Source organism: Macaca nemestrina, chromosome 13 (assembly GCF_043159975.1).
Source record: "Macaca nemestrina isolate mMacNem1 chromosome 13, mMacNem.hap1, whole genome shotgun sequence".
Classification (NCBI taxonomy): domain Eukaryota; kingdom Metazoa; phylum Chordata; class Mammalia; order Primates; family Cercopithecidae; genus Macaca; species Macaca nemestrina.
In genome coordinates, this window is record NC_092137.1 from 119,618,106 (window position 1) to 119,645,255 (window position 27,150).

At 42.8% G+C, this 27,150-nt stretch overlaps 3 protein-coding genes across 10 annotated transcripts in view; 1 reads left to right on the forward strand and 2 right to left on the reverse strand.

Moving 5' to 3' along the window:
• Window positions 1–5,715: 5,715 nt before the first annotated feature.
• Window positions 5,716–14,205, reverse strand: LOC105490084 (lipoyltransferase 1). 5 transcript variants are annotated; one of them, XM_071077296.1, is made up of 3 exons: window positions 13,784–14,075; window positions 10,777–10,892; window positions 5,716–7,617 (listed from the first exon to the last, which is right to left on the reverse strand). In XM_071077296.1, the coding sequence occupies exons 2-3, from the start codon at window positions 10,857–10,859 to the stop codon at window positions 6,495–6,497; spliced, it is 1,206 nt and encodes a 401-aa protein (XP_070933397.1). In that variant the 5' UTR covers window positions 10,860–10,892; window positions 13,784–14,075; the 3' UTR covers window positions 5,716–6,494. The 5 variants fall into 5 exon arrangements, with proteins under 5 accessions (XP_070933397.1, XP_011753688.2, XP_011753689.2 ...); XM_011755386.3 differs by lacking the exons at window positions 10,777–10,892; window positions 13,784–14,075 and adding an exon at window positions 14,100–14,205; XM_011755387.3 differs by lacking the exon at window positions 10,777–10,892.
• A 119-nt stretch (window positions 14,206–14,324) lies between these two features.
• LOC105490079 (testis specific 10) overlaps window positions 14,325–27,150 on the forward strand; it is a 163,389-nt gene continuing 150,563 nt past the window's right edge. For both annotated transcript variants that reach the window (XM_011755377.3, XM_024795493.2), the window contains exon 1: window positions 14,325–14,458. The gene's annotated coding sequence lies outside the window, so the exon portion shown is untranslated. The remainder of the gene's footprint in view (window positions 14,459–27,150) is intronic.
• Window positions 17,495–27,116, reverse strand: C13H2orf15 (chromosome 13 C2orf15 homolog). Of its 3 annotated transcripts, none has more exons than XM_024795494.2 (4): window positions 26,955–27,116; window positions 26,445–26,561; window positions 21,474–21,565; window positions 17,495–18,663 (listed from the first exon to the last, which is right to left on the reverse strand). In XM_024795494.2, exons 3-4 carry the CDS (start codon window positions 21,497–21,499, stop codon window positions 18,324–18,326), a joined length of 366 nt encoding a protein of 121 aa, XP_024651262.2. In that variant the 5' UTR covers window positions 21,500–21,565; window positions 26,445–26,561; window positions 26,955–27,116; the 3' UTR covers window positions 17,495–18,323. The 3 variants fall into 3 exon arrangements, with proteins under 3 accessions (XP_024651262.2, XP_024651263.2, XP_070933404.1); XM_024795495.2 differs by having other exon boundaries at window positions 26,860–27,116; XM_071077303.1 differs by lacking the exon at window positions 21,474–21,565.

The window sequence follows — 27,150 nt, forward strand, 5'->3', positions numbered from 1 at the left end:
GGAAAAGACACCATGGATTAGAGTGCTTTTAAAGAGACAGATGGAGCTTGGAGCTTGGGCAACCTGTTTCTGCAAAAAAAAAAAAAAAAAAAAAAAGAGCCGGGCATGGTGGCACGTGCCTATAGTCCTAGCTACTTGGAGGCTGAGGTGAAAGGATCACTTGAGCTTAGGAGGTCGAGGCTGCAGTGAGCTGAGAATGCACCTCAGGGTGACAGAGCCAGACCCTGTCTCAAAAAAGAAAAAAAAAAAAAAAAAAAAGACAGATGGACTTGGGGTCTAATAAACAGGAAAGTAAAATGTTAATTTTGTTACAATTAAGATAATTGTCGCCGGGCGCGGTGGCTCAAGCCTGTAATCCCAGCACTTTGGGAGGCCGAGACGGGCGGATCACGAGGTCAGGAGATGGAGACCATCCTGGCTAACACGGTGAAACCCTGTCTCTACTAAAAAATACAAAAACTAGCCGGGCGAGGTGGCGGGCACCTGTAGTCCCAGCTACTCGGGAGGCTGAGGCAGGAGAATGGCGTAAACCCGGGAGGCAGAGCTTGCAGTGGGCTGAGAGATCTGGCCACTGCACTCCAGCCTGGGCGACAGAGCAAGACTCCGTCTCAAAAAAAAAAAAAAAAAAAAGATAATTGTCTTTGGTAAACATTTACCATCATGCAGTTGTGCAATATTACCTAACTCCATAAAGGCAAATCCACCCATTCAGTTATCCAAATGCATTTTGCAGCTTACTCACTTTGGCTGGCACATTTGTAAAGCCTTGCAGCTTAGAATCAACTGTTCTGGGTAAGCTTTTCATCCAGATGCCAGTTGTGTGGTTGGAGACAGAATAGATTCCATGGAGACAGGCTGGAAGAGGGGTTGTATGCTAGAGGTAGTGAGTAGTCCACAGCTCAAAGAACATGCTGGCTGGGTACAGTGGCTCACGCCTGTAATCTCAGCACTTTGGGAGGTGGAGGCAGGCGGCTCACCTAAGTCAGGAGTTTGAGACCAGCCTGACTAACATGGAGAAACCCTGTCTTTACTAAAAATACAAAATCAGCTGGCCGTGGTGGCGCATGCCTGTAATTCCAACTACTCGGGAGGCTGAGGCAGGAGAATTGCTTGAACCCTGGAGGCGGAGGCTGTGGTGAGCGGAGATTGTGCCATTGCACTCCAGCCTGGGCAACAAGAGTAAAACTCCATCTCAAAATAAACAAACAAAAAAACCCAGCTAAGCTAACATATGTACGAGGAAAACTATAGTACCAGTGTTCAGTATTGGAGAGTGCACATACAAATGTCACATCTGAGGACTATACAGAGTTAAATGGTGTAGAGGACCAAAGGTAGAGACATGGGAACAAGGTTGGAGAGAGTGGTCTTGGGCAAGCCTTGGAGACTATGTTTTCCTTTTGTGAGACAGCTGGTAGGTACAAGATGGCGTAAAAGGCCAGGAAGGGCTTCCAGAACAGTTCCTGATTTTTTTTTTTTTTTTTTAATGTTTTCAGGTTCAGGTGCTGATAACACTGAATCTGAAAAATTTTAGACTCAAACTAATTTGCTAAGCTTTATCATATGGAAATTCAGGGTCTCAGGAAAACACCTGAACAAGTGTTGGCCTGATCCGAAGTTCCTTTCTGCAGAGTATCTTAGCTTAGCTTGCCTGGTACCTGATGCCACATGGAAATGGAGTAGCTCTTAATTAAGGTAAGAACATGTGTTAGTCCTCTTTACCTTCATGTTAAAATAACAATTCTGATTTCTAAAGCATATCCATCTGTTACTATGGAGAATTAGCAATCCACAACCCTGTGCCATTAACTTTTATCCAACTGCTGTAAAAATCCTGGCTAAGACGTAGTGATATTTAAAGAAAAAGTCTACAGACATGCTATCCATTCTAGATATTTGGCGTTCCATCCCAAGATCTAATTAGGGCACCAGAAACCTACCAGCTACAGCTTAAATACATCAGGAAATGTTTAAGAACTATGTGAACAGCTGTAAGCGTTATGGAAGGATATAAAAGAAAATTAGGGTAACTACAAAGACAAATTGTACTCCTGAATGGGAAGACTTAATGTCAGTTTTCTCTAACTTAATTTATAAATTAAATAACAAAAGAGTAACACCAGGAGACTTACTTGACCAGCTATAAAGACATAGCTACAATAATTTTCTCAAAAATGTATGGGCATAGGCACGGGCAAATAAATCAGCGGGACAGAATAAAAGAGTCCAGAAACACATTTGAAAGAGAGAAATTGAATGTATATAAATGAGTATTTAATATATAGTAAAGGTGACATTTTGAGTTAGTGGAGAAAGAACTCAACAAATGGTTGGAAAAAATACCATTAAGGCCTCTGTCTTGCTCCGCATAAAGAAATTTTTCTATAATGACGTTGACACCACATAAAGAAAGAATTCTAAATGTATTACAGAGCTAATTAATGAAAAATTTATATACATATATTTTAAAACCCCACTTAATAAACCGAGTATAACAGAAAGCCCCCGAACTGTTAAGAGCAAAAGACTTGGTCATGTAAATATACAAAACTTGAGTAAAAAGGACACATAAACTAAGTTAAAAAAAATGAGAGATCAAATTTATAAAATTATAGAGTCAGTATTCCTAATATATAAGGATGATGGCCAGATTTTTGGCAGTGACCTTGACCTGACCTCCTTTAGCCTCCACAAGGACTTGGGCCTTAGAGCAGCCTCTCGTGCTACACTGCATCGTTCCTATCAGTACACACATCTCGAGCCAGATGCCACCCTATTTTTTCATTCTTCATGAAAAACTTCTTGAAAGAGTGCTCTCTGTTTTGTTTTGTTTTTTCTTATTTCCTCACCACCTATTCACTTTAACTCACTTCAGTCTGGCTACTGCCCCAATTACTCCACTGACATCGTTTTTGCTAAGGTCAACAGTGATCTCTATATCACCATATTCAATGGGCACTTTTAAACTCTCGTATCATGTGACCTTTCAGAAGCATTTGACCCAGTTGGCTACTCCCTTCTTGAAACTCTTGACTTTCATGAAACATACTTTCTTCCTCCATTCTTCTTATATTTTAAATACTGAAGTTCTCCCAAGCTAGGTACTAGGTAGTAACCTTTTTTTTATTCACACTCTTTCCCTGATTACACAGTAAGTGTTCTTAGTAAAAAGCAATGAAAACTGCTCCTACCTGATATAAGCAAAAAGGGGTTTATTACCAGAATAGTAGGTAGTTAAGCTATAGACTGAGACATAGAGGTTTGGGAGTGAAAAATCACATCTAGAATCACTACCCAGAACTAATCAGATGACACCCCTGCTGACACTGATGCAAGGGCTGGATGCAGTAGCCTACATCACTGACATCACTGGCATGGAAACTACCACTGCCAGCCTCACTGCCTCCATGACCCTAGAAATTCAGGCCCCTGTCGCTGCTTCCAGAGAAGGGTTCTCATCATTCCTGATGTTCTGCATCACTACTGTCTAATTCAAAGTATGGAGCAGTTGCATCTCATTGGCACAGCGTAAGTCATGTGCTCATGCCTGTGCTTCGAGGAAGGCCAGGAAACAGTATAGTGAACTTTTGTTTCCACAGAAGGAAGTAGAAGTACCTCCTACGAGGTGGAGAGGTCCCCAAACATGTAAGGGGACTCAGATGCTGAATATTTAATAGTTTAAAATTTAAACTTTAGATGAATTATAAAAGTCCAAAATTATTCATTCTCATGACTTAACGTACTATTTATATGTGGTTAGCCCTCAAATTTATAAATTAAGCCAAGACTTCTCCTTGGAGTTCTTATTCAACTGCCTATGACATCTCAGAAGCACACAAACATTTCACATATAATACACCCCAACCAAACTTTTCATATATACTCCCCTACTCCCCACGTATACTCCCATCCATCCAATCTCAAATAAGAAATTTAGGAGTAAAGGCCAGGTACAGTGGCTCACACCTGTAATCTCAGGACTCTGGGAGGCTGAGGCAGGGAAATCACCTGAGGTCAGGAGTTCAAGAACAGCCTGGCCAACATAGTGAAACCTGTCTCCGCTCAAAATACAAAAATTAGCCAGGCGTGGTGGTGCAGCTACTTGGGAGGCTGAGGCAGGAGGATCACTTGAACCCAGGAGGCAGAGATGGTGGTGAACTGAGATCATACCTCTGCACTCCAGCCTAGGTGACAGAATAAGACTCTGTCTCAAAAAAATAAGACTATATAAATATATACACACACACACACACACATATGCGCCGTTCTGACTCCTCGCTCATGCCCATATGCAAACATTCGGAAAGTTCTGGGGAAACCACTGCAAAACATATCTTGAGTCCATGTTTCAGGGGTTACTTGGCCAGATTTCCAATTTGGAACTCGAAGCCCTTAACACCCTTTGCCTGATGATATCCTCTCTCTGGAGAAACAAATGGTATTACTGCACCAAAGCACATCATATCAGGTTTTTTCACCTTTCTCAAAAAATAATTTTCACATGTGGCAACAAGTGCGATACACTCATGAGTAATCTCTTCAAAGTTGTGTTTACCTGGTATTTAATATTGCTTTTACATAACAAAAGGACCTGCCCATTAAACCTGCTAAACTGCCAATCATGTTTGTCCCAAGAACACCTTGAAAAATACAATCACTCACTCACCCCCACTCTGAGATAATCAGTTGTCGGCAAAACCCTGTGTCCATGCCTGCTCTTCCTAAAAATAAAAAAAGGATGGGGCCTGGAACTACTGAGATATATTAAAAGAATATAACTCATAAAAAAAAAAGAGGGAGCTGGGCATGGTGTTGAGCACCTGTGGTTCCAGCTACTCTAGAACCTGAAGCGAGAGGATCACTTGAGCCCAGGACCTATGAGCATGCCACTGCACTCCAGCCTGGGCAAGGGTAAGACCCTGTCTTGAAAGAGAAAGGGAGGGGAGAGGGGAGGACTGGAGGGGGGCTGGACGGGCTCATTTCTGAAGGTCTCAACTCTCACCAAATTATGAATCAAGGTTTGTGACAAGGTAAGAGTAGTGGAATTCTGAGCTTGAGAAGAGTGGACACATTCCCCTCAAGAATGAGGGGAACTCAACCAGAGATGAATTAAATCTGACACCAGCAGAAAGATACATTAAGTTGAAAATTATAAATATCAAACTGGGCTAATCTTCAATGATTATATGATCTTACTCCCCAGCATCACCTGCCAAAAAGAATAGGAAATCAATTGTTTAGACTAAAATTAAAAAGTGGCTACGGCAGAAGGTCAAAGGAGAGAAGCAAATGAGAATACTCGTAAGAAAGTACAGCATAAAGTAAATTTCAGGCTGGGATAGAAGGGAAATGATGCAAGGAGAGATTAGGGAAAGGTTAAGAGCTTAGAAAAGTGCAACAGCTGGCCGGGCGCGGTGGCTCAAGCCTGTAATCCCAGCACTTTGGGAGGCCGAGACGGGCGGATCACGAGGTCAGGAGATCGAGACCATCCTGGTTAACACGGTGAAACCCCGTCTCTACTAAAAAATACAAAAAACTAGCCGGGCGAGGTGGTGGGCGCCTGTAGTCCCAGCTACTCGGGAGGCTGAGACAGGAGAATGGCATGAACCCAGGAGGCGGAGCTTGCAGTGAGCTGAGATCCGGCCACTGCACTCCAGCCTGGGTGACAGAGCGAGACTCTGTCTCAAAAAAAAAAAAAAAAAAGAAAAGTGCAACAGCCTTAATTTTTAGTGGGAGAGTAGAAAGATAAGAAAATATAACTAAAAGGGAGAATTTTAGAGTTTGAGATATGAGGAGAGGTGACAAGAAATCTGGGTTATATCTCCGAGAGGGAAGAAAAACAGAGAACTAAGTCTAAGGTGAGAGTGTCCAATATTGTATATAGCCCCAAGAGAGTTAAAGCAGCAGCAGCTGAAATATAAATACATGCCAGGTATTAAAATCAATGAACAGACAGGGCATGGTGGCTCATGCCTGTAATCCCACAACTTTGGGAGGCCGAGGCCAGTGGATTACTTGAGGCCAGGAGTTCGAGACCAGCCTGGCCAACACAGTGAAACCCTGTCTCTACTAAAAATAGAAAAAATTAGCTGGGCGTGGTGTCACAAGCTTGTAGTCCCACTGCTTGGGAGGCTGAGGCATGAGAACCACTTGGACTCAGGAGGTAAAGGTTACAGTGGACCAAGATCGTGCCACTGCACTCCAGCCTGGGTGACAGAGTGAAACTCGGTCTCAAAATAAATAAATGAAATAAATAAAATAAAATCAATGAAGGAAGAAAGAGAAGAAAGAGGATCCTAGAGGTCAGAAGAAATACACAGATAGGGATGGTGATAAATAATTTCAGATGGGGAGAAGTTACTGAAAGAGACTAGGTTTTTTATTTTTATTTTTTTTGAAGTTACTGAGACTAGTTTTTTTTTTTTGACATACAATGTGCAAGTATGAGACATTTTATTTTCTAATTGAAACTGTATTAAGACATTTACTTGGAATCACATTATTCCCTTAATTTTTTCACAGAGAATATTCCATTTACTGTGTAGTTTGTGGTCTTGTGGACATGTTCTAAGTAATATATTTGTTAGCATGGTAGTTTCAGTTGGGCAAAACTTACTGCCAATAAGACTTGAATTTAATTTGTCACGTATTTCCAATGGCAACCAATGATCAGGTGCTTCAATATTACAAATTTCAATTCTTCCATTCTTTATGTCTAGGAATACTTTAATTTCCAAGTGTGACTGTTCATACAACACATGAAAGGAAGTATTTATACTAAACTTTGGAGTTTTGCCGTATATCCACTCCCACGTTTGTAGTTCTTTGGCTTTGCTATTTATGCCAGGAAACAGTGTCTCGTCCGTTGGGTTTATTAGGTGAATGTGATGATCAATTTGATGATAAGCAGCATACTCTGTAGCGACAGCATTCATTAGTACTTCACAGGTCAGAGTGGGATCCTTTTCCAAAAGATTTTTCACTAAGGAAGGTATGCTGGCAGTGGCATTGCTCCTGATCCCTTGGTAAGGACTCTTTAGCAAAGAAGACAAGAACGTCCCGTCACTACTACATAATAAAGTGCAATGGTGATAGGCAGTAGTGCGGCCGATCTTAGAAGCTGTTCCTGAGATTTTAAACTGTCCATCAAGTAAAAGGTCAAACCTTTTGGTAGCCTGCACATCTAGCTGGGGTTGGACAGCATTCAGAGCTCTCAAAATTAATTTCAGATTTTCCATTCTATCATACTTTTTTTTGGTTGTAAAGAAAGTCAAATTGATATTACCCATATCATGGTAGACTGTTCCTCCTCCGCTTCTTCTCCGAGCCAGTTTTATACCTTCTTCTCTCATTAGATTCAGGTTACATTCCTGCCAAGGATTTTGATGCCTACCAATTACAACAGAGGGAGAATTCCGCCAAAAGAATAGAATTGGTTTGCCTTCTAGATTCATGTGGTCATGGATCCAGTCTTCCACAGCCAGATTTTGATAGACATCATTGGAAACTGACTGTAAAATGAGCCCATTTTTTACTGTTTGTTTAAAGCCAGCTGCTGGGACCTGGTGGTTACAAAGTAACTGGAAGCAATTCTTCATTGAAAATGGAATCAACATGCTTTTAAAAATGGAAGACAAACAAATTAATTCATTAAAAAAAGGAACATTAAATTATATTTTCTAACTATCAATTATTGGGTATTTAATCCGAACTTATTTCTAAGTATCCAGTGCAGTTGCTTTTGGCTTTTAGCTTTACAATTAGTCTTTAGCAATGCTATAACTCAGTATTCAAAAGAAATAAATGAAGACAAATTTCAAATAATTTCAGTTGAAATAATTTCACAGTTTTCAAACAGTAAGTCTGCTGCAAATATATTATGTAATATATCTTTTTTTTTTTTCCTCTTAGAGACAGGATTTCACCACATTGCCCAGGCTGGTCTCAAACTCCTGGGCTCAAGCGATCCTCCCGTCCTGGCCTCCCAAAGTGCTGGGATTACAGGCATGAGCCACTGCACTCGGCCACATTACCTAGAATATATCTTAAAGCCAAATTATGTTGAATTCACAAGTAACAAATGTTCATCAAGAAAAATGAGAAAATACAGATAAGCAAGAATAAGAAAATAAAAGCATTGATAGTCCTAATCACAATGAACATTTTGGTGTAAATCCATTTTATTTCTAAGCATGTGTATGCACACACATTTCCCTCCCCCAAAGTGTAACGATACTATTATTTCATTCAACTATCTATCCATCCATCCATCCATCCATGCATATTTTTTTGAGATGGAGTCTTGCCCTGTCACCGAGGCTAGAATGCCATGGCGTGATCTTGGCTCACCGCAACCTATGCCTCCCGGGTTCAAGTGATTCTCTTGCCTCAGCTGGGATCACAGGCGCCTGCCACCACGCCTAGCTAAATTTTGTATTTTTACTAGATACGGGGTTTCACCATGTTGGCCATGCTGGTCTCGAACTCCTGACCTCAGGTGATCTGCCCACCTCAGCCTCCCAAAGTGCTGGGATTACAGGCGTGAGTCACTGCACCCGCCCATTAAGCCTATTTTGCATCAGCTTTAATGACTGTTTAATATTCCATTGTTTAAGACACGGTGTCACTCTGTAGTTGTCTCACTACAGCCTTGACTTCCTGGGCTCAGGCAATCTCCACACCTCAGCCTCTGAAGCAGCTGGGACTACAGGTATACGCCACCATGCCTGGCTAATTTTTAAATTTTTTGTAGCGATGGGGGTCTCCCTATGTTGCCCAGGTTGATCTTGAACTCCTGGGCTTGAGTGATCCTCCTACCTCAGCCTCCCAAAGTGCTGGGATTACAGGCATGGGCCACCACACCTAGAACCAAGTTCTTTAGTTAAGTAATATCTTAGAAGTACAATTCCTAGATTAAAGAGTCTTCCTATTTTCATCACTCTTGTTATAGTTTATAAACTAACCTACAAAAAGTTGAATCAGTTTACATTCTGTCTAGAAAGGTGTGGCGAGGTTTAATAGAGGAAGGAATACTTGAACTGAGTCACCAAATCGGATAGTTTGCCAGGTCGAGGAGTGTATTCCAGGCATATGCAAAGACAAAGAGTCATGTAATAGTGAGGTGTGTTTTGGGGATTCCCTCCTAGGAGAAAGAGCTACAGTACTAGTCTTCAAGTTCCACTGAAGCCTGTGGCTATTCTGTCCTAGGAAGCCTCACAACCGAGATTGCATTACTTTGGTTAATCTCTTTGTTCTTGGTTCTGCTTGACTGACTTTGACACAGTACCATATTCATTCAACAAGTATGTATGGAGTGTCTCCTAGGTACAAGGCAATAAGAAGATAGAAAATGGGAGGAGATAAATCATGTAATGAACTAAAATATTTGGACTTTTTTAAAGGCAGCTAAGATCCACTGAAGTTTTAAGCAGGAAGTGTTAACTCAGCCATTATACAAATCTGCCTCTGTAGGGTTGAGTATGGATTAAATAAAGAATGGACTGGGGACAGGGAGAACAGTTAACGGACTAAGTAAAGTTGTCCACACTAGAGATGAGGGCCTAAAGTATGGTAGGAGAGAGAGAGAGAGAGAGAGAGAGAGAGAAGGGGATGGATATGAGTGACATTAGGAAGGTGAACTGGCCGGGCACAGTGGTTCACGCCTATAATCCCAGCACTTTGGGAGGCCGAGGCGGGCGAATCATGAGGTCAGGAGATCGAGACTATCCTGGCTAACACAGTGAAACCCCATCGCTACAAAAAATACAAAAAATTAGCCAGGCATGGTGGCGGGTACCTGTAGTCCCAGCTACTCCAGAGGCTGAGGCAGGAGAATGGCGTGAACCCGAGAGGCAGAGCTTGCAGTGAGCTGAGATCGAGGCACTGCATTCCAACCTGGGCGACAGAGCGAGACTATCTTTAAAAAAAAAAAAAAAAAAAAAAAAGAAGGTGAACTGGTCCTTGCCTTCAAGAAACAAGTATCTCCACAATCTAGTGAGAGATACTAAAAAAAAAGTAAGGCAATAATGAAAATATAGTGTCCTAAATGCTGTGATACGTGTTAAGTACATTAGAGGGCCCTCTAATGCTCTAATTAGTGGATGTGACATTGAAGCTGAGACATAAAAGAGGTAAAGAAAAGAATTCTAGGTCGGGCGCCGTGGCTCAAGCCTGTAATCCCAGCACTTTGGGAGGCCGAGACGGGCGGATCACGAGGTCAGGAGATCGAGACCATCCTGGCTAACACGGTGAAACCCTGTCTCTACTAAAAAATACAAAAAACTAGCCGGGTGAGGTGGCGGGCGCCTGTAGTCCCAGCTACTCGGGAGGCTGAGGCAGGAGAATGGCGTGAACCCGGGAGGCGGAGCTTGCAGTGAGCTGAGATCCGGCCACAGCACTCCAGCCTGGGTGACAGAGCGAGACTCCGTCTCAAAAAAAAAAAAAAAAAAAAAAAAAAAAAAAGAATTCTAACTGTGCAATGGCTTAGTGGAAAAGGAGATAGGACCCATGCAAATAATTTAATTCTACTGGCTGGTTCTTAGGAATACAAGAATGGGGAGTTAATAAGAAGGCAAGAGAAGTAGACGTTAGATTATAAAGAACCTTAAATCCACGTGAAATGCTTGAACTTTATTGCCCAGGCTGGAGTGCAGTGGTGTGATCACGGCTCACTGCAGCCCCGCCCTCCTAGGCTTAAGCAATTCTCCCACCTCAGTCAGCATGTGCCACCAGGCCTGGCCTTTTTTTTTTTTTTTTTTGGTAGAGATGAAATCTCACCTTGCTGTCCAGGCTGGTCTCAAACTCCTGGACTCAAGCAGTCCTCCTGCCTTAGCCTCCCAAAGCGCTGGGATTACAGGCATGAGGGCTTTGGATTTATACTTCAGAGACACTGCCTAGAGATTAAGCATGGAGAATGTACAATACTTGGTAATAGGCTGAATTAGGGTGAGAGAAAAAGAAGTCAAGGATGATGTCCTTTATGATATAATGATTACAAGCTCAAACCAGACTGCCCTCATTCAAATCCCAACTCTATCCTTTATCAGTTGAATGACCTAAGGCAGATTACTTTTCTATGCCTCAGATTTGTTATCTAATATGTGCATAATGACAGGACTCATCTCATATTATCAGGTTGAGTCTAATGAGCTAATACATATGAAGTGCCTGGCATTGAAGAAAGTACACAATATGTGTTAACTATTTTATTAATATTATGCCCTGATTTCTGGCCTGGCAAAGAGGTGAAATTTCCTAGGACAGATTTTATAGGAACAGGAAGTATGGGGTTAAGATAACTGGTTCATTTTGACTGTGTTGAACTAGCAGCCAATGGTACAGAGCTCAATGGATGGTAACTGAGGTCACAGGAAGGTGGTTCAGTGGGAAGATTTAAGGGCCTGTGACATAAGCCTGAAGAGCAGCGACATTTAAGGGATATACAGAAGAAGCAGGGAGAGCTCCCAAAGGAAGCTGAGAATAGAAGAAAAGGCAGAAAAATTTTAAATATGCTTTTATGGAAGCTTCAAGGAGACAAGATGGCTAACAGTGCCAAATGCCAAAGATTGAGCAAATAAGACGAGGGTTGAAAAGGATCTATTAAACAGTATCAAGAAGGTTATCAGTGATCTTGGTAAGAACCAGATGTACTGAGTAAACAGGAGGCCCAAGGTGGATACAATGAGGGTATTCTAGTTGTGAAGTGGAAAAGCTAGGGCAGTAGGTAGAAAGGAATGTGGAGTTAGGAGAGGATTTAAGATGCAATAGATCTGAGCATGTTTAGACGCTGGTAGGAGTCAAGACAGGGCAACGTTGGAGAAGGGAGGTCCTTGAGAAAGTGATGATATTGGGATCCAGAGTTCAGGTAGGAGGCAGCCTTAACAGAGAAAGTAACAGATAGGAGTGGCGGGCACTAATAAGCTGGATGGTGTCTGTGGATATGGAGATTGTCAAAGATCTTGTGAAATATCTTTTCCTAAGATTAAGGCTCTTACTCTTCTCTGCACATGCAGAGTGTGGAAGGATAGCAAAGTAGTTAAGGACTTAAATTTTTAAACCTGGCTCTGCCACTTACTAATGACTCTAGCTGCTTCTGTGGCCTCAGACGTCATAAAATGGTTGAGAGAACTAAATGTGTTAATATGCATAAGCCATTCATGTTTGGCAAATACGAAACATTAACTGTTACAACAGGATTCCCCCTTTCCCACCTCTATTCTATGCTTACTGTTCCTATCATACAACATGTATTCCCTCAAGTGAACAAGGATTCCTAACCAAGACACGTCAAAGTGGCATTTACCTTGACAAATTATAGTTCAAGATATTGACTTTGGTCAAAAATGTGATCTTGTTAGGGTTCCAGAATTGATCCAATTCATGTATTGAGCCAATGAAGGTATTTTAATAGTGCTCAGAATCTCTCTAGTCATCCAGGTATTGTATATACAGTGTGAATGAAACAAAACAAAGGTCTTAATTCAACAAAGTTCTCATCAATCACATGACATTGTTCTCAGCACTTGGGATTCATCAGTGAGTTAAATGAATAAAGGTGATAAGGAGGGCTATTAAAAAAAGTAGATGGCCAGGTGAGGTGACTCACACCTGTAATCCCAGCACTCTGGGAGGCGGAGGTGGACAGATCACCTGAGGTCAGGAGTTTGAGACCAGCCTGGCCAACATGGTGAAACCCCGTCTCTCCCAAAAATACAAAAATTACCCGGGCGTGGTGGCGGGCGCCTGTAATACCAGATACTCGGGAGGCTGAGGCAGGAGAATCGCTTGAACCTGGGAGGTGGAGGTTGCAGTGGGCCGAGATGGTGCCACTGCACTCCAGGCTGGGCAACAGAGCGAGATTCGGTCTATTAAAAAAAAAAAAAAAAGTAGAGCTGAGAAACGGAGGATTGGAAATGTGTATGTGAGAAAACGTACGTTGCAATTTTAAATAGGGTTGTTAGGCTAAGCCTCATTAAGAAGGCGTCATGTGAGAAAAGATGCAAGAAGCTGTTCTAACCACCTGAACACATAAACCAATAAATAGACCTCAGTGAGGATGTGACATTTCAACTGAACCCCGAAAGATGAGAATCACGCAGAGTGAAAAAAGTTAAAACAAAGGGATGTCCAAAAATCCCTGACTGCCAGCTTATTGATTTACAAAGAGAACTATAGGCCACCAATCAGATATTCAGATGAGCCTGTCCAATTATTCACTATAAGACTACTGACAAGCCAACTCTTAAGTTTGCTTGGTGAATACATACTCAGAACAAAAGGACTGAGTTACATGATTTGAATGTCCGACGGAACGGGCTCTGAGAAAAACACTTCCTTAACTCAGGAGAGCCCCTGCTCTTAAGCCGGGATACCCTCTCTCCTCTAGAGGCGTGGATTCATCTGGCTCAGGTGCGCCCCTCTTTTTTTATTCTATGCTCCAGTAGCGGATCAGACCCCGACTGAGTAATGCACAGTACTTCAGGATATTTCACAGTCGTTGGGACAGTGTCAAGCCTTTGATGGTCTGGTTAAATTTTTTTCCTTAAACATCACTTTGAATCTTTCTACTCTAACCCTTTAATGACTAATTTTATAAAGTTTTTCCTTATCTTCCATGTTCTTGGGACACTTCCCTACCTCTGCACTGCCAAACACGCCTCCCCATCACTGAACTGAAAGCGAAAACAGCACAATCCCATCTATCTTTCTAGGCAGGCGCAGCTTCTTCATAAGACCTTGCTAAGACCCTATTATTTTGCCCCCTCTCTGGTAATATACAACTTACTCAGAATCTCATTACGGTCGTGTGCATGTTTTACTTCGCCCTTTTGGCTCCCAGGGGGCGTGCACACAGCTAGCCTCCAACATGTTTTACGGTATTTACCCTCCCTCTTGTGTTCGGGGTCGACCCTTCCTAACAGTGAAATGAGGTCGTCCCAAGCGCCGAGGGGAAAGCGTGCACACAGAACCCTTCACTACCGGCGGGGGAAACCCGCAGGACCTGGCCCACCGCCAGAGACCCCGCTCGCGCCCACGGACCACGGCCGCCCACGCGCCACGGCCCGCAACATCCCGGCTAGAAGCGCTTCCGCTTCACCCACCTGCGGCTTCCGGCCGTACACACGGCCTTGCGAGGGCGCGAGCTGGAAAAGTGCGCCGTACGACCCCGAGCAACCGGCAGGCCTTGCGCGCGACCCTGCCCCGCCCCCTGAGGGCCGGCCCCCTGGAACGCCGGAGCAGGAGGGGCGCGCAGGGATCGCGCCGCGCCTCGCCGCCTGCGGGGTCGTGGGGTCCCCGCAGCCCCCGGGGGTGCTAAGTAAGGGTCCTTCAGGGCGGGAACCAGATTCGAGGCAGGGACGCAGGCCACGTTCGAAAAAAAGTACCGAAAGTCATAAGGCCCCAGTTCAGATGGGCGTTCCCCGCGTGACAGCACAGAGATAACGGCCACCCCTGGGCGAAGGTAGGAGAGCGGATGTGCTAGGTTGGAGGGGGCATTTCGGGGAGCTAGTTTAGGGGGAGCCCCCAGAAGCCCGGAGCAGTCAGGTCACACGACGGGCAGGAAGGAGGACCAGCAAATACTTTTTACTGAGCATGTAGGCGTTACGCTGGGTCTTTACGTATCTCCTCCAAATAAGTGGGTCCAAGTGGCAGGTGACTCGAAAGGTGACGAAATTCAAGTCAGTTTTGAAAGACACATTGCATTTAAAGGAATAAATGGTATTCGCAGTACAGAGATGATAATACGGGATGGAGTGGATCAGAAAACACACTGAGGCGAGTGATCATTCCCATTTGCCAACTCATTGCAGTTGGCAAGAAAATCCTGTGGTTCCATGAGATGGGAGATTACCCCAGTAGTCAAGGTAGCAAGGTAATAGTTTCGGCTAAGTATTGCTGCGTAACAAACTGCCTCAAACAGTGGCTTCTATCTCTAACATGGGGGCAAGGTGGGTGACTCCTCTGCTAGTTTCTCCTGGGCATATTCATGTGGCTTCATTCAGCACCGGTTGGCTATGCTGGGCGGTCCAAGATAACCTTATTCATGCTCTGGCAGGTGCTGCCTGGCTGCTAGGGCACCTCAACTGAGGCCTAATCTTGGAAGCAGCGCCTCAGCCATATTCTATTGGCCAAAAACAACAAAGCCAGCCCAGAGTTAAGGCGTGGCGTAGTGGACTTCACCTCTTGATGAGAGAAGCCCAAAGAATAGGTGGTCACCTTTTTCAGTCTTGCTCAGAAATCAGTCTCTCCTTCAGTGAAAATAGAAACCACGAAGACTTGCCTCTTGGAGTAAGAATCATTCAATGTTCAGTTTGGTGATGTTGATATGGTAAATGACCAGGGCTTCATGTAAAGCTACAATGAAGACAATGACACCTCATTTCTTTATTATTACACCTTTTACCAAAGTCACTCTGAGTTAGTCTTATCTTGTATTGTGCAGGTGGGAATGAATTTTGTTTAGAGTTAACTGCACTAGGAATTTTCCTAGTTATATTAAAAACAGTCACAGAATATTGCTGCTCTTTGCTTATATTACTTCCTTCTAAATTCCCTGTCTCTGAAATATCAGGTGGTACAGTTTTGCATTTTTTTCCCCTAGTTTCTTGCTGAAGAGGTTTTAAAGAATCCAATTCCCTCCTCCTTGCCCCAGGACTTCTGTCCCTTGGTTATTCTTAACTTTACCTACTTCTTTGGCTTCTCCACTGGAACCTTTCCAGTGACACTCAAACATGCTGTACTCTTTAACAATCCTCCAGTGACCTCACTTCTCTTTCCACTTTTCATCCTGCCTGCTTCCCTTCTGAGCCAACCTTCTTGGAAAAACCGCTGTACATCCAGTGTCTACTTTCTCACTTCCCGTTCATTGTTTCAACGTACTCCAAAATGGCTTTCCCCCCAGTTATTCCAGCAAAAGTGCTTTTGCTAAGGTCACTGGTGACATTCATATTGCTAGATCCAGTGGACTTTTCAGTCTTCATCTAACTGTTCATTTGACTACCTCAACCTGGAGATTCCTGTGGACAACTGTGACATTACCCTGTCAACTCCTCAGTCCCCTTTGCCAGGTTTTCCTCTAGCCTCACTGCCAACTCCTCAGTCCCCTTGGCCAGCTACCCTGCTCTAGTCAACCCCTAAATGTTGGAGTTCCTCAGATCTTTATCTCACACTACATTCTCCTTAAGCAATTTCATTCATTCTATGGCTTTAAGTACCATTTCTGTATACAACTTCAAAATTTATACTTTTTAGTTCCATAGATACAACTGCCTTGTAAACCTGGTAAGTCTAAAAACTATGCTCCTGAACTCACTCTTTTTTTCCCCCAGGGATCCTGCATGCATCTAGCCTTTTTTGCTAGAAGCCCTTTCTTCTTCCTCACTTTCCACTTCCAAACCATGTCCATGTCAAACTTCACCTGGACTCTATCCCCCTCTCTCCACTTTTATGACCATCACCTTCATTCACTTAGACAACCATGTCACTGCACAAGCTGTAAATGTCCTCAGAGGCTGCTCTACGGATTAGCGATTCTGTTGTTTCTTTACTTTCTTAATAAACTTGCTTTCAAAAATATCCTGAGATATTCTTTCCCATTTCCCACAGTTAAAAATAAAGTTTATGGCCCAGTGGGAGGATCACCTGAGGCCAGGAGTTTGAGACTAGTCTGGGTAACATTGTGAGACTCTGTCTCTAAAAAAATACAAAAACATGCTGGGTATGGTGGCACATGCCTGTAATCCTAGCTACTAGGAGGCTGAGGCAGGAAGATCGCTTAAGAACAGGAATTTGACACTGCAGTGAGCTATGATCGCTCCACTGCACTCCCTAACTTCCTGGGCAACAGAGACCATCTTAAAAAAAAAAAATCAGCTTTATGTGGTATGTCTTGTGTTGTGTTATGTCTCTCTGAATGCTATACGTTTCTTCATGGCGTATCACAATTGGCATCTTATATAATTACTGTATAATGTCCTGTCTCTCCTAGTAGACAGGCACAAAACTCTACAAGGCAGTGGCTATTTTATTCACTACTGTATCTCCAGCACCAAGCACAGTGCCAGGCTAGGTGAACAATGAATGATTTGTGTATTTTTTTCTCTCCTAAAGAATTATGTTCCATAAATAATAAAAAGCATTGTCTTTTTAGCTTATGTCCCATTCAACAATTGTTTTTCACTCTCAATATTCCCTACAAACACATTTGTTTAGTATTTTTCTGATTAATAAAATATAGCTCCCCCTCCGAAAAGATGCCCTTTCCTCTTTTAAAATGAATATTAAAGAGATTTCCAACTACCAGATATTTTCACAACTGATACACAAAACAAGGTTTTTTAACACCAGCTTGTTTTTCTCATATTAAATATTGGTGACATAAAATGGTATCATCTGCAAGACAAACTCTTAACACTTGGAAAGAATACTTTTCTAACTCTAAAATGGATTCTATGTGGGGGGAAAAAGCAGTTTTAAAGGCACGATTTAAAATGTGAAATCCTTCTGAAGATATGCAATTTATTGGCCTTTTCAGTTTATCTGCAGTGATCTTTTATAGAACAAAAATGCAAAATGTAAGAAAGTAAAGTATCCTAAAGCAGAATCCCAAAATGGAAATGTAACATGCAAAACCGGTACACCAGAAATACTATGAAATACTGATGTCACATTGCTTGGACCTCTTTTTTTGTTTGTTTTTTTGAGACGGAGTGTCGCTCTTGTTGCCCAGGCTAGAGTGTGATGGCATGATCTCAGCTCACTGCAACCTCCGCCGCCGGGGTTCAAGCAATTCTCCTGTCTCAGCCTCCAAGGTGGCTGGGATTACACGCGCCCACCACCACACCTGGCTAATTTTTTGCATTTTTAGTAGAAATGGGGTTTCACCATATTGGCCAGGCTGGTTGTGAACTCCTGACCTCAGGTGATCGCCCCGCCTCGGCCCCCCAAAGTGCTGGGATTACAGGCATGAGCCACCATGCCCGGCCACTTAGACACTTTTTTAAATCACTTGTTAAATACATTAAAATGAAAATGTTTTGGTGCCATTCAAATATTGTTACTTAAAAGCTCTGGTTTTTAAGAAGGATATAATATAATACCAGAGAAATCTGCTTTGAATTTTGGAAGGCTTTTTCACTCTAAATCAACTGCCTTTTGAATAGGCATAATCAAAAAATGCAGTGCAAGATGATTCACAAATAATGTAAAATAAAGCAATAGTCTTCCGTCATTTTGTTAGGATTTCCTAATAAGGTTAAGTTCTCTTTCAACATCCCCTCTTAATCAAAGGCAGTTTTTGGTTTGTTTGGTAATACATACAAATTGCTTCATTCCACATCTGTCATTTCTAGTCCATCACTTTCTTTGATGTATACCACTGAACCCAAGGCTTTCTCAGAAAGAGATCTTGTGCCAGTCCCTTCAATCCTTGAAAAGTTTTCTTGATTTGTGTCTTCTAATCTTATTTTCTTGGTGTTTTGAAATAACTGAGTCGTTGGTTCCAACCTGCTTTTTTCAGTCCCTCGTATTAAGTGATCATCCACTTTTGAATCCATATGCATAGCAGATACCTGAGTAGCAGATTTACTAAGTGAAAATCCCATTGGGATAGCCGAACAAATATGAAAGTAATTTTTAAGTAGTGGAAGTGTTTCTTCAACTTGATTACTGAGGGAAAAAAAAAAAAAAAAAGTAAGTGAATACAGCAGGAATTTCCCTAACTTCATGGCAATGTTTGTTTGAATGATGATGATACATGGTGATACTAGAAATATAAAGTAAAACTGCCTCCTACCTTTCAGTGTTTACATTTTCTTTGTAGGAGGGTTTGCAGGTTCTAAAGATTTCTTTGAAAGTCTTTTTAAAGGAATTTATCTGATTTTATGTTTTATCACCTTTCAGAAAATAGTAGAGATTCTCTTAATCCTTTCATTCTTGCTAGGAAACCTCTTACTAATGGGCTAAAGAAATAACTACTGAAGGCTAAATACTCTGCTAGTATTTTATTTTCTGCAAAAAATATATTCTATAAAGATACTTGTGATTGGCTGGGCGCCGTGGCCCACGCCTGTAATCCCAGCACTTTGGGAGGCCGAGGCGGGCGGATCACACCGGAGGTCAAGAGTTAAAGACCAGCCTGGCCAACATGGTAAAACCCCGTCTCTACTAAAAATACAAAAATTAGCTGGGTGTGGTGGTGTGCACCTGTAATCCCGGCTACTCAGGAGGCTGAGGCGAGAGAATCACTTGAACCCGGAAGACGAAGGTTGCAGTGATCCGAGATCGCGCCACTGCACTCCAGCCTGGGCAACAAGAGCGAGACTCTGTCTCAAAAAAAAAAAAAAGATACTTGTGATTAAGGATGCCCAGTCTGTTAAGAGAGATGATCGGCCAGGCGCGGTGGCTCATGCCTGTAATCCCAGCACTTTGGGAGGCTGAGGTGGGCGGATCACGAGGTCAGGAGATCGAGACCATCCTGGCTAACACGGTGAAACCCCGTCTCTACTAAAAATACAAAAAACTAGCCGGGCGAGGTGGCGGCGCCTGTAGTCCCAGCTACTCGGGAGGCTGAGGCAGGAGAATGGCGGGAACCCGGGGGGCGGAGCTTGCAGTGAGCTGAGATCCGCCAATGCACTCCAGCCCGGGCGACAGAACGAGACTCCGTCTCAAAAAAACAAACAAACAAGAGAGATGATCATGTAGCATGGAGGGAGGCCTTGGGAAGTTTCCCAAAGGAGGGGAGCCTAGGTCAGGGTTGCGCTTTCAAAGATGGGCGGGAATTTGGTAGGCAGAGTTGGCCAGGATGGCAGAAGGGCAGGCTACCTGCACAGTAGAGGTCTGAGAAAGCCCAGGGCTTACTGGAGAAGAGTCATCTACCCAAGATGCTCTAGTGGCAACCGAGATCTGGAGCAGATTCCACAGCTTGGAACGAAAGCACTCACCCCCCGACTTTTTTTTTTTTTTTGAGATGGAGTTTCGCCCTTTCACCCAGGCTGGAGTGAAGTGGTGTGATCTCAGCTCACTGGACCTCCATCCCCCAGGGTTAAAGTGATTCTCCTGCCTCAACCTCCTGAGTAGCTGGGATTACAGGCACCCGCCACCATGCCCAGCTAATGTTTGTATTTTTAGTAGAGATGGGGTTTTGCCATGTTGGCCAGGATGGTCTCGAACTCCTGACCTCAGGTGATCCAGCCACCTCAGCTCCCAAAGTGCTAAGATTACAGGCATGAGCCACTGTGCCTGGCCTCACCCACTTTTAGAATGTATTATGTCTTTAATATTTAGCTACTGTATCATTGATAGTTTACAATTTCATACTCATCGAACTCTAATTACCGACTGAACATTTCTAAAGAATCATCTTGAAACCCTATTTGTCCACATTTGTGATTGAATATTCAGTGTTTATAACAAAACAGAGTCCTGGGTCTACTGTAGTAGCCTAAATATAGTAGCTACTCACGTATTAATATAACAATTAGGTAAATAGTATATATTTGGCTTTCTAGGAATCAAATACAACTTAGCTAAATTTTTAAAGATCTCTGATGAAATTCTGAAATATGGTTTATACTTGTTTTTTAGATTTGGAACTTGAAGATGAATTTTTCTTCCTCATCAAAGGAATATCTAATACTGCCTTCAAATTAAGAAAATTGAGTTTATTCTATTCTTTGGTTTCTCTTTTTGTTAGAAAGGAAATACTCCTGTCAAATGCATAACTTGAATCTAAACCTGAGGAAACAATCAGATAAACCCAAACAGAGGTATCCTCTATGAAACAAATAGCTTCTACCTAAAAATGTCAATGTTATGAAAGACACAGAGAGGCTGAGCAGCTGTTTCAGATTAAAGGAGGCTAAAGATACATTATTTCAAATGCAACCAATGCTCTTGAGTTGGGAAGGGGATGGAATGTACTACAAAGAGCATTACTTAGATAACTGCAACATTTGGATATTTCACAATATTAGATAATAATATTAGATCAATGTGATAGATGCCATGAATGTGACAATTGTGATAATTATATATAATAATATTATATATTATATATTATTGTGATAATTATATAAGTCAATGTCCTTGTTCTTAGGCAATACATACTGAAATAGTTGGGGGTGAAGAATCATATCTGCAAGTTGCCCTCAAATTGTTTAGCAATAGAGAGATAGATACATAGATACAGAAAGAGAGTAAAATATGCAAAATGCTAACAACTGTTAAATCTAGGAGGTAAAGCTTAAAAAGTTGTTCTACTTATTACATTTCTGTAGGTTTAAAACTTTTTCAAAATACAAAATTGAAAAAAGATTTTTAAAAAACACAAAACTCTATAAAACATTGCATTTGAAATCAACAAACATAAAATAATGATAACTTATGTAATTATCAATTTGTACATTAAATTTCAATCTAATAAAAGGACTGAGGAGGAACCAAATACAATAGGGTAGACTTGGCCCTGTGAGTCTCACCTTAACTTCCCCAGAGTTGAGGACATGAAGGGTGAACAAGTCTACTGGGGGCCTCTTTGGACTGGCATTTAGGTTGCCATTCAAGAAGAAATCTGGAATATACATGTAAGAATAAAGGTCCATAAAGAGATAAATCAATCTGGACAAAAAGAACAAAGGGCTTTCTTTACCAGATATTAAGATATGCTACATGGCTGGGCAGAATGGCTCACGCCTGTAATTGCAGCACTTTGGGAGGCCAAGGTGGAAGGATCTCTTGAGTCTACCAGTTTGAGGGCAGCCTGGGCAACATAGGGAGACCTCATCCCTATCAGAAAAAACTTGAAAAAAAATAAAAGATATGCCACAAAGTAAAAGTAATAAAAACAACCTTGTACAGGTACAGGAACAAATAGTAGAATATGACAGAGCTGTAACTCAGACTTAGGTATTTGAGGAACTTCACATATGTTACAGGTGGCACTATAAGGCAAAAGAGACTGTTTAGTATGATAGTATTGTGAACATTGGCTCACTATGTGGACAAAAGTTAAGCAGGATCTTAAATACAGAAGTGGGCTGGGCGCGATGGCTCACGCCTGTAATCCCAGGCCTTTGGGAGGTTGAGGCGGGTGGATCACAAGGTCAGGAGTTCGAGACCAGCCTGACCAACATGGCGAAACCCCGTCTCTACTAAAAATACAAAAATTAGCTGGGTGTGGTGGCGGGTGCCTGTAATCCCAGCTACTCAGGAGGCTGAGGCAGGAGACTCGCTTGAACCCAGGAGGTGGAGGTTGCAGTGAGCCGAGATCATACCATTGCACTCCAGCCTGGGTGACAGAGCAAGACTCCATCTCAAAAAGAAAAGAAAAAAAGAAAGAAAAAAAAAAAGTAAAAAAAAAAGTGGAGTGCAAATGCATTAAAGACCTAAATGTGAATGGCAGAACTGTAAATGCAATAGAAGACAATGAAGGACACTATATCTGTTACCTTGGGGTGAAGAAAGATTTCTTGAACAAGACCTAAAAAGCTTGAACAATAAGGGAGGAAAACAGGTGAATTTGATTACTCATAATTGGGAATTTGTATTCAATGAAAAAAATATAAACAAAAAGATAAGAGACAGGAAGGAGATATTTTCTGTATCCAAAGCTGATGGTATTTAGTGGCTGGAATACAAAAACACCTACAAATTAGCAAGGAAAAAGTAATCCCGCTAGAAAAATGGACAAAGGATATAAAAACATAATTCAAAGACTGAGGAATCCCAAACAGATAATGAGAGTACATAAAGAGATATTCAGACTTAACTAGGAATCAGAGAAATTCAAGTTGCAAAGACAGTGCAACCTCCACTCTCTGGGTTCCCATGATTCTCCTGCCTCAGCCTCCCGAGTAGCTGGGATTACAGGCACCCGCCACCATGCCCGGCTAATTTTTGTATTTTTAGTAAAGATGGTGTTTCACCATGTTGGCCAGGCTGGTCTTGAACTCCCGACCTCAAGTGATCTGCCCTCCTTGGCCTCCCAAAGTGCTGGGATTACAGCATGAGCCACCGTGCCCGACCACATCTGGCTAATTTTTAAAACTCATTTTTTGTAGAGACAGGTGTCACTGTGTTGCCTAAGCTGGTCTCAAACTCCTGTCCTCAAGCAATTCTCCCACCTCCCAAAGTGCTGGGATTACTGGCGTGAGCCACCACGCCTGGACTGGTTTGAACCTTTTAGAACAAACTCCAGATCACAGCAGTCCTCTGCTCAACACACTCTAGTTGCTTCCCACCTCAGAGACAAAACCAAATTATCTACATATCTAGTCCCCAGCTGTGGTAGGCAGAATAATAGTCTCCAAAGATGTCTTTGTCCTAATCCCCAGAAGCTGTGACTATGTTATGTTATGTGGCAAGGGGGACTTAAGGTTGCTAATCAGCTGACTCTGAGGGTGGGAAAATTCTCCTGGATTAATTGGGTGGTACCAATGTAATCACTAGGAATTTTTGTTTGTTTGTTTGTTTTTCCTTTTTGGGACAGAGTCTTACTCTGTTGCCCAGGCTGGAGTGCAGTGGCATGACCTAAGGTGACTGCAGCCTCCGCCTCCTGGGTTCAAGTGATTCTTGTGCCTCAGCTCCCAAGTAGCTGGGATTACAGGTGCACACCACCACGACCAGTTAATTTTTGTATTTTTTGGGAGAGACAGAGTTTTGCCATGTTGACCAGGCTGGTCTTGAACTCCTGACCTCAAGTTATCTGCCTGCCTCAGCCTCCCAAAATGCTGGGATTGTAGGTGTGAGCCACCGTGCCTGCCACACAAGAGTCTTTAGAAGTGAAAGAGGGAGGTAGAATGTGTTAGCCATGATGCAATGTGTTAGCCATGATGCAATGTGAGGAGGACTTGACTGGCCATTTTTGGTGTTGAACATAGACTGGGATCACAAGGGCTGCCAGTAGAAGCTGGAAAGGCAAGGGGGATTTTCCCCTAGAGCCTCCAAAAGGAATGTAGACCTGCCTGACATGTTGATTTTAGCCCAGTGAGACCCATTTTGAACTTGTAAATCTCCAGAACCGTGTGATAATAAATTTGTGTTGCTTAAAGACACCAAGCGTGTGGTAAATTGTTGTAGCAGCCGTAGCAAACAACTCTACCAGCAAGCACTCTCTCCTGTCTCTTTCCCTTATTCTACCCCAGACCTATCACCCCATTGCTGTTCCTCAAGAATATTCTATGCCAAACCCTCTCCTGCTTCAGGACCTTTGCACTTACAGTTCCCCCAGCTTGAAGCAATTTCTGCATTGCAAACCACTTCCCTTGACGATAGTTAGTAACATGGGGCCTGGAATTGTGAAGAATGGCAGACTTCTGCTGCTAGTCATGATGGAGTAACAGAGACCAGACTTATCCTCATGCTTTCAGCATCTATTTTTTTTTTTTTTTTTTGAGACGGAGTTTTGTTCTTGTCCCCCAGGCTGGAGTGCAATGGCACGATCTCGGCTCACTGCAACCTCTGCCTCCTGGGTTCAAGCAAGTCTCCTGCCTCAGCCTCCTGAGTAGCTGGGATTACAGGCGTGCGCCACCATGCCTGGCTAATTTTGTATTTTTAGTAGAGACAGAGTTTCTCCATGTTGATCAGGTTGGTGTCGAACTCCCGACTTTAGGTGATCTGCCCACCTTGGCCTCCCAAAGTGCTGGGATTACAGGCGTGAGCCACCGTGCCCAGCCTGCTTTCAGCATCAAAACACAAAACACATGAAGCAATGGCTTTTAGATATTGGACAATAGGCAGTTTGGGAGAGTGATCCTTGAAAGAAAGGAAATAAAGTAGGCCCTATGAATGGACATTGCCTAGAACTTTCAGACCTCAGCATAAGGAGGAAACTATCTGATTTAAAAAAAAGGAACACAGCATCAGTGAGCTGTGGAACAAGATCAAGTGGCTTAACACGTATGGAATTGTTGTCCCAGGTTTTTTTTTGAGGGGATCAGGAAGAGAACAGTGAAAAAAAAAAAAAAGTAATAACAGAGGTTTTTGTAGTGAAGTTTTTGAAATGATGGAAAAACTAAGGGACTAGAAAACCCAGACCTTAGAAGGTGTCTGTCACAAGAGAGAGAGAGAGCATAGGGTACTATATAAGGCTTAGCCTGGGCCAGGCACAGTGGCTCATGCATATAATCCTAGCACTTGGGAGGCTGAGGTGAGCAGATCACTTGAGTCCAGGAGTTCAAGACCAGCCTGGGCAACATGGTAAAACCCCATCTCTACAAAAACATACAAAAATTAGCTGGGCATGGTGGCACATACCTGTGGTCCCAGCTACTCAAGAGGCTAAGACAGGAGAACTGCTTCAACCTGAAAGGTGGAGGGTGCAGTGAGCTGAGATCATGCCAACATACTCCAGTCTGGGTACTGGGCAACAGAAGGAGACTGTCTTTAAAAAAAAAAAAAAAAAAAAAAAAGGCTGGGCGCAGTGGCTCACGCCTGTAATCCCAGCACTTTGGGAGGCTGAGGCGGGTGGATCACGAAGTCAGGAGATTGAGACTATCCTGGCTAACACTGTGAAACCCCGTCTCTACTAAAAATAATAATAAAAAAAAATTAGCCGGGTGTGGTGGTGGGCGCCTGTAGTCGCAGCTACTTGGGAGGCTGAGGCAGGAGAACGGCGTGAACCTGGGAGGCAGAGGTTGCAGTGAGCCAAGATCATGCCACTGCACTCCAGCCTGGGCAACAGAGAGAGACTCCGTCTCAAAAAAAAAAAAAAAAAAAAAAAAAGGTTTAGTTGGGGCAGGATGGGACACTCACTACCCCTTGGGTTTCCAAAGAGGGAAGGAAATTTTTACTTTCTCAGGTTAGGGGAGAAAGTCAGCAGTTCTTTATAGGAAAAAAAGGAAAATCTTTTCACCCTCTTTTGACCTTAAAATGATCATTTCCTTACATTCTTTCCAAAGAATCTTCAGTACCATCTAGGTGGTATTCATAAATGCTTAAACTTTTCTTATTCCTTCTGTAAGGGAAGTACTTTCCTACTTCCTATATTAATAATCTCCCCACCCCTGAAGTCTTCAACTCCAACTGACAGTTTTAAACTTAGAACATTCTTTCCTATTTGTTTTTAATAATGCTAGGTAATGTATTCAAAATAATCTGAGTATCTGAAGAGGAAATGAGATTATACATTATTCCCTCTAACATAACTTCTCAGTTTATTTTGTCAATTAAAAATAATTATATTTCCGAAGATATGTGCTCCTTGTGTCCTCTAGCCTCTTAAAGTAACAGGGACACTTAATTTTTTTTTTGGTATCTGATTATACTTACAAAGTATATGATTATCTGAAAACAAATGCGACAAAATATAAGACTGTAATAACACGATGAAAAGAGATAGAAAAAACATGACACTTATATTAAATGTACTTTTATGACTAAATTTGTTCTAACATAAAAGTTGTTTATCCCTGCCAATGACATCTTGTGGGGGAAAAAAAATGAGTACTCACCTGGCAAAAACAGGAATTGTTAGTCTCCTCAAACGAGAGCTTACTCTTGATATACACAGCGTTCTACCATATCAAGGGCATCAGAGAATTGCTGTAAAAACCTACCGTCTATGTCATCTGCAGGAAAGGGACATGGTAGGTATTAAGAAAAATTAAGAAGACTCCCCCCCCCCCCCAATTCTGGGCTCCAAAAAATTGGTAGAAGAATGCAGCGCTCATTCTTTTTCACCAAAAGGCTCATTAGTCCACTTTAAGGTGAGGGGATTTGGAAAAGGACTGGCATGTGGAGAAGGAATATCGGCCAGGAATCTGGACTTTCGTTGCTAGTTCTGCCACTTCCCGATTCAGCTCTGATCGTGCAGAGCTGACCAAGCCGTGGTCCCCAGGCTCCCGACTCCAGGCTGCCCACGCTCACCGGGACAGGCCGGCTCGCTCCCCGCAGGCTGCAGTGGGAGGGCTGGACCTGGAAGGCTCCCTCAAAACAGGCCCAAAAGCAGCTCTAGGACTAACCGGTTCACCGAACATGGGTCCAGAATGATGTCCAAGCTCTGGAAAAGTGGAACAAAGCCACCGCCGCGAAGCAGCAGGTGTTCCAAGCTGAGGGAAGACGGGGCGGCGAGAGGCAGCCTTGCGCATGCGCGTTCCATCCAGGTGCCGCAGCCTCAGGCAGGGATTCAGAAATGAGTCCTGGAAAAGGGGGCTCGCG

Excerpts from the sequence above, each read along its gene's own strand:
- LOC105490084 (XM_071077296.1), bottom strand. The coding sequence starts at position 10,859 with ATGCCTGTAATCCCAGCGCTTTGGGAGGCTAAGGCAGGAGGACTGCTT. Across the intron at positions 7,618-10,776 it reads AGACCAGCCTGGACAGCAAG|CATGTTGATTCCATTTTCAA; the intron begins GTGAGATTTCAT and ends CATTTTTAAAAG.
- C13H2orf15 (XM_024795494.2), bottom strand. The coding sequence starts at position 21,499 with ATGTCCTCAACTCTGGGGAAGTTAAG. Across the intron at positions 18,664-21,473 it reads TCAACTCTGGGGAAGTTAAG|TAATCAAGTTGAAGAAACAC; the intron begins GTGAGACTCACA and ends TTTTTCCCTCAG.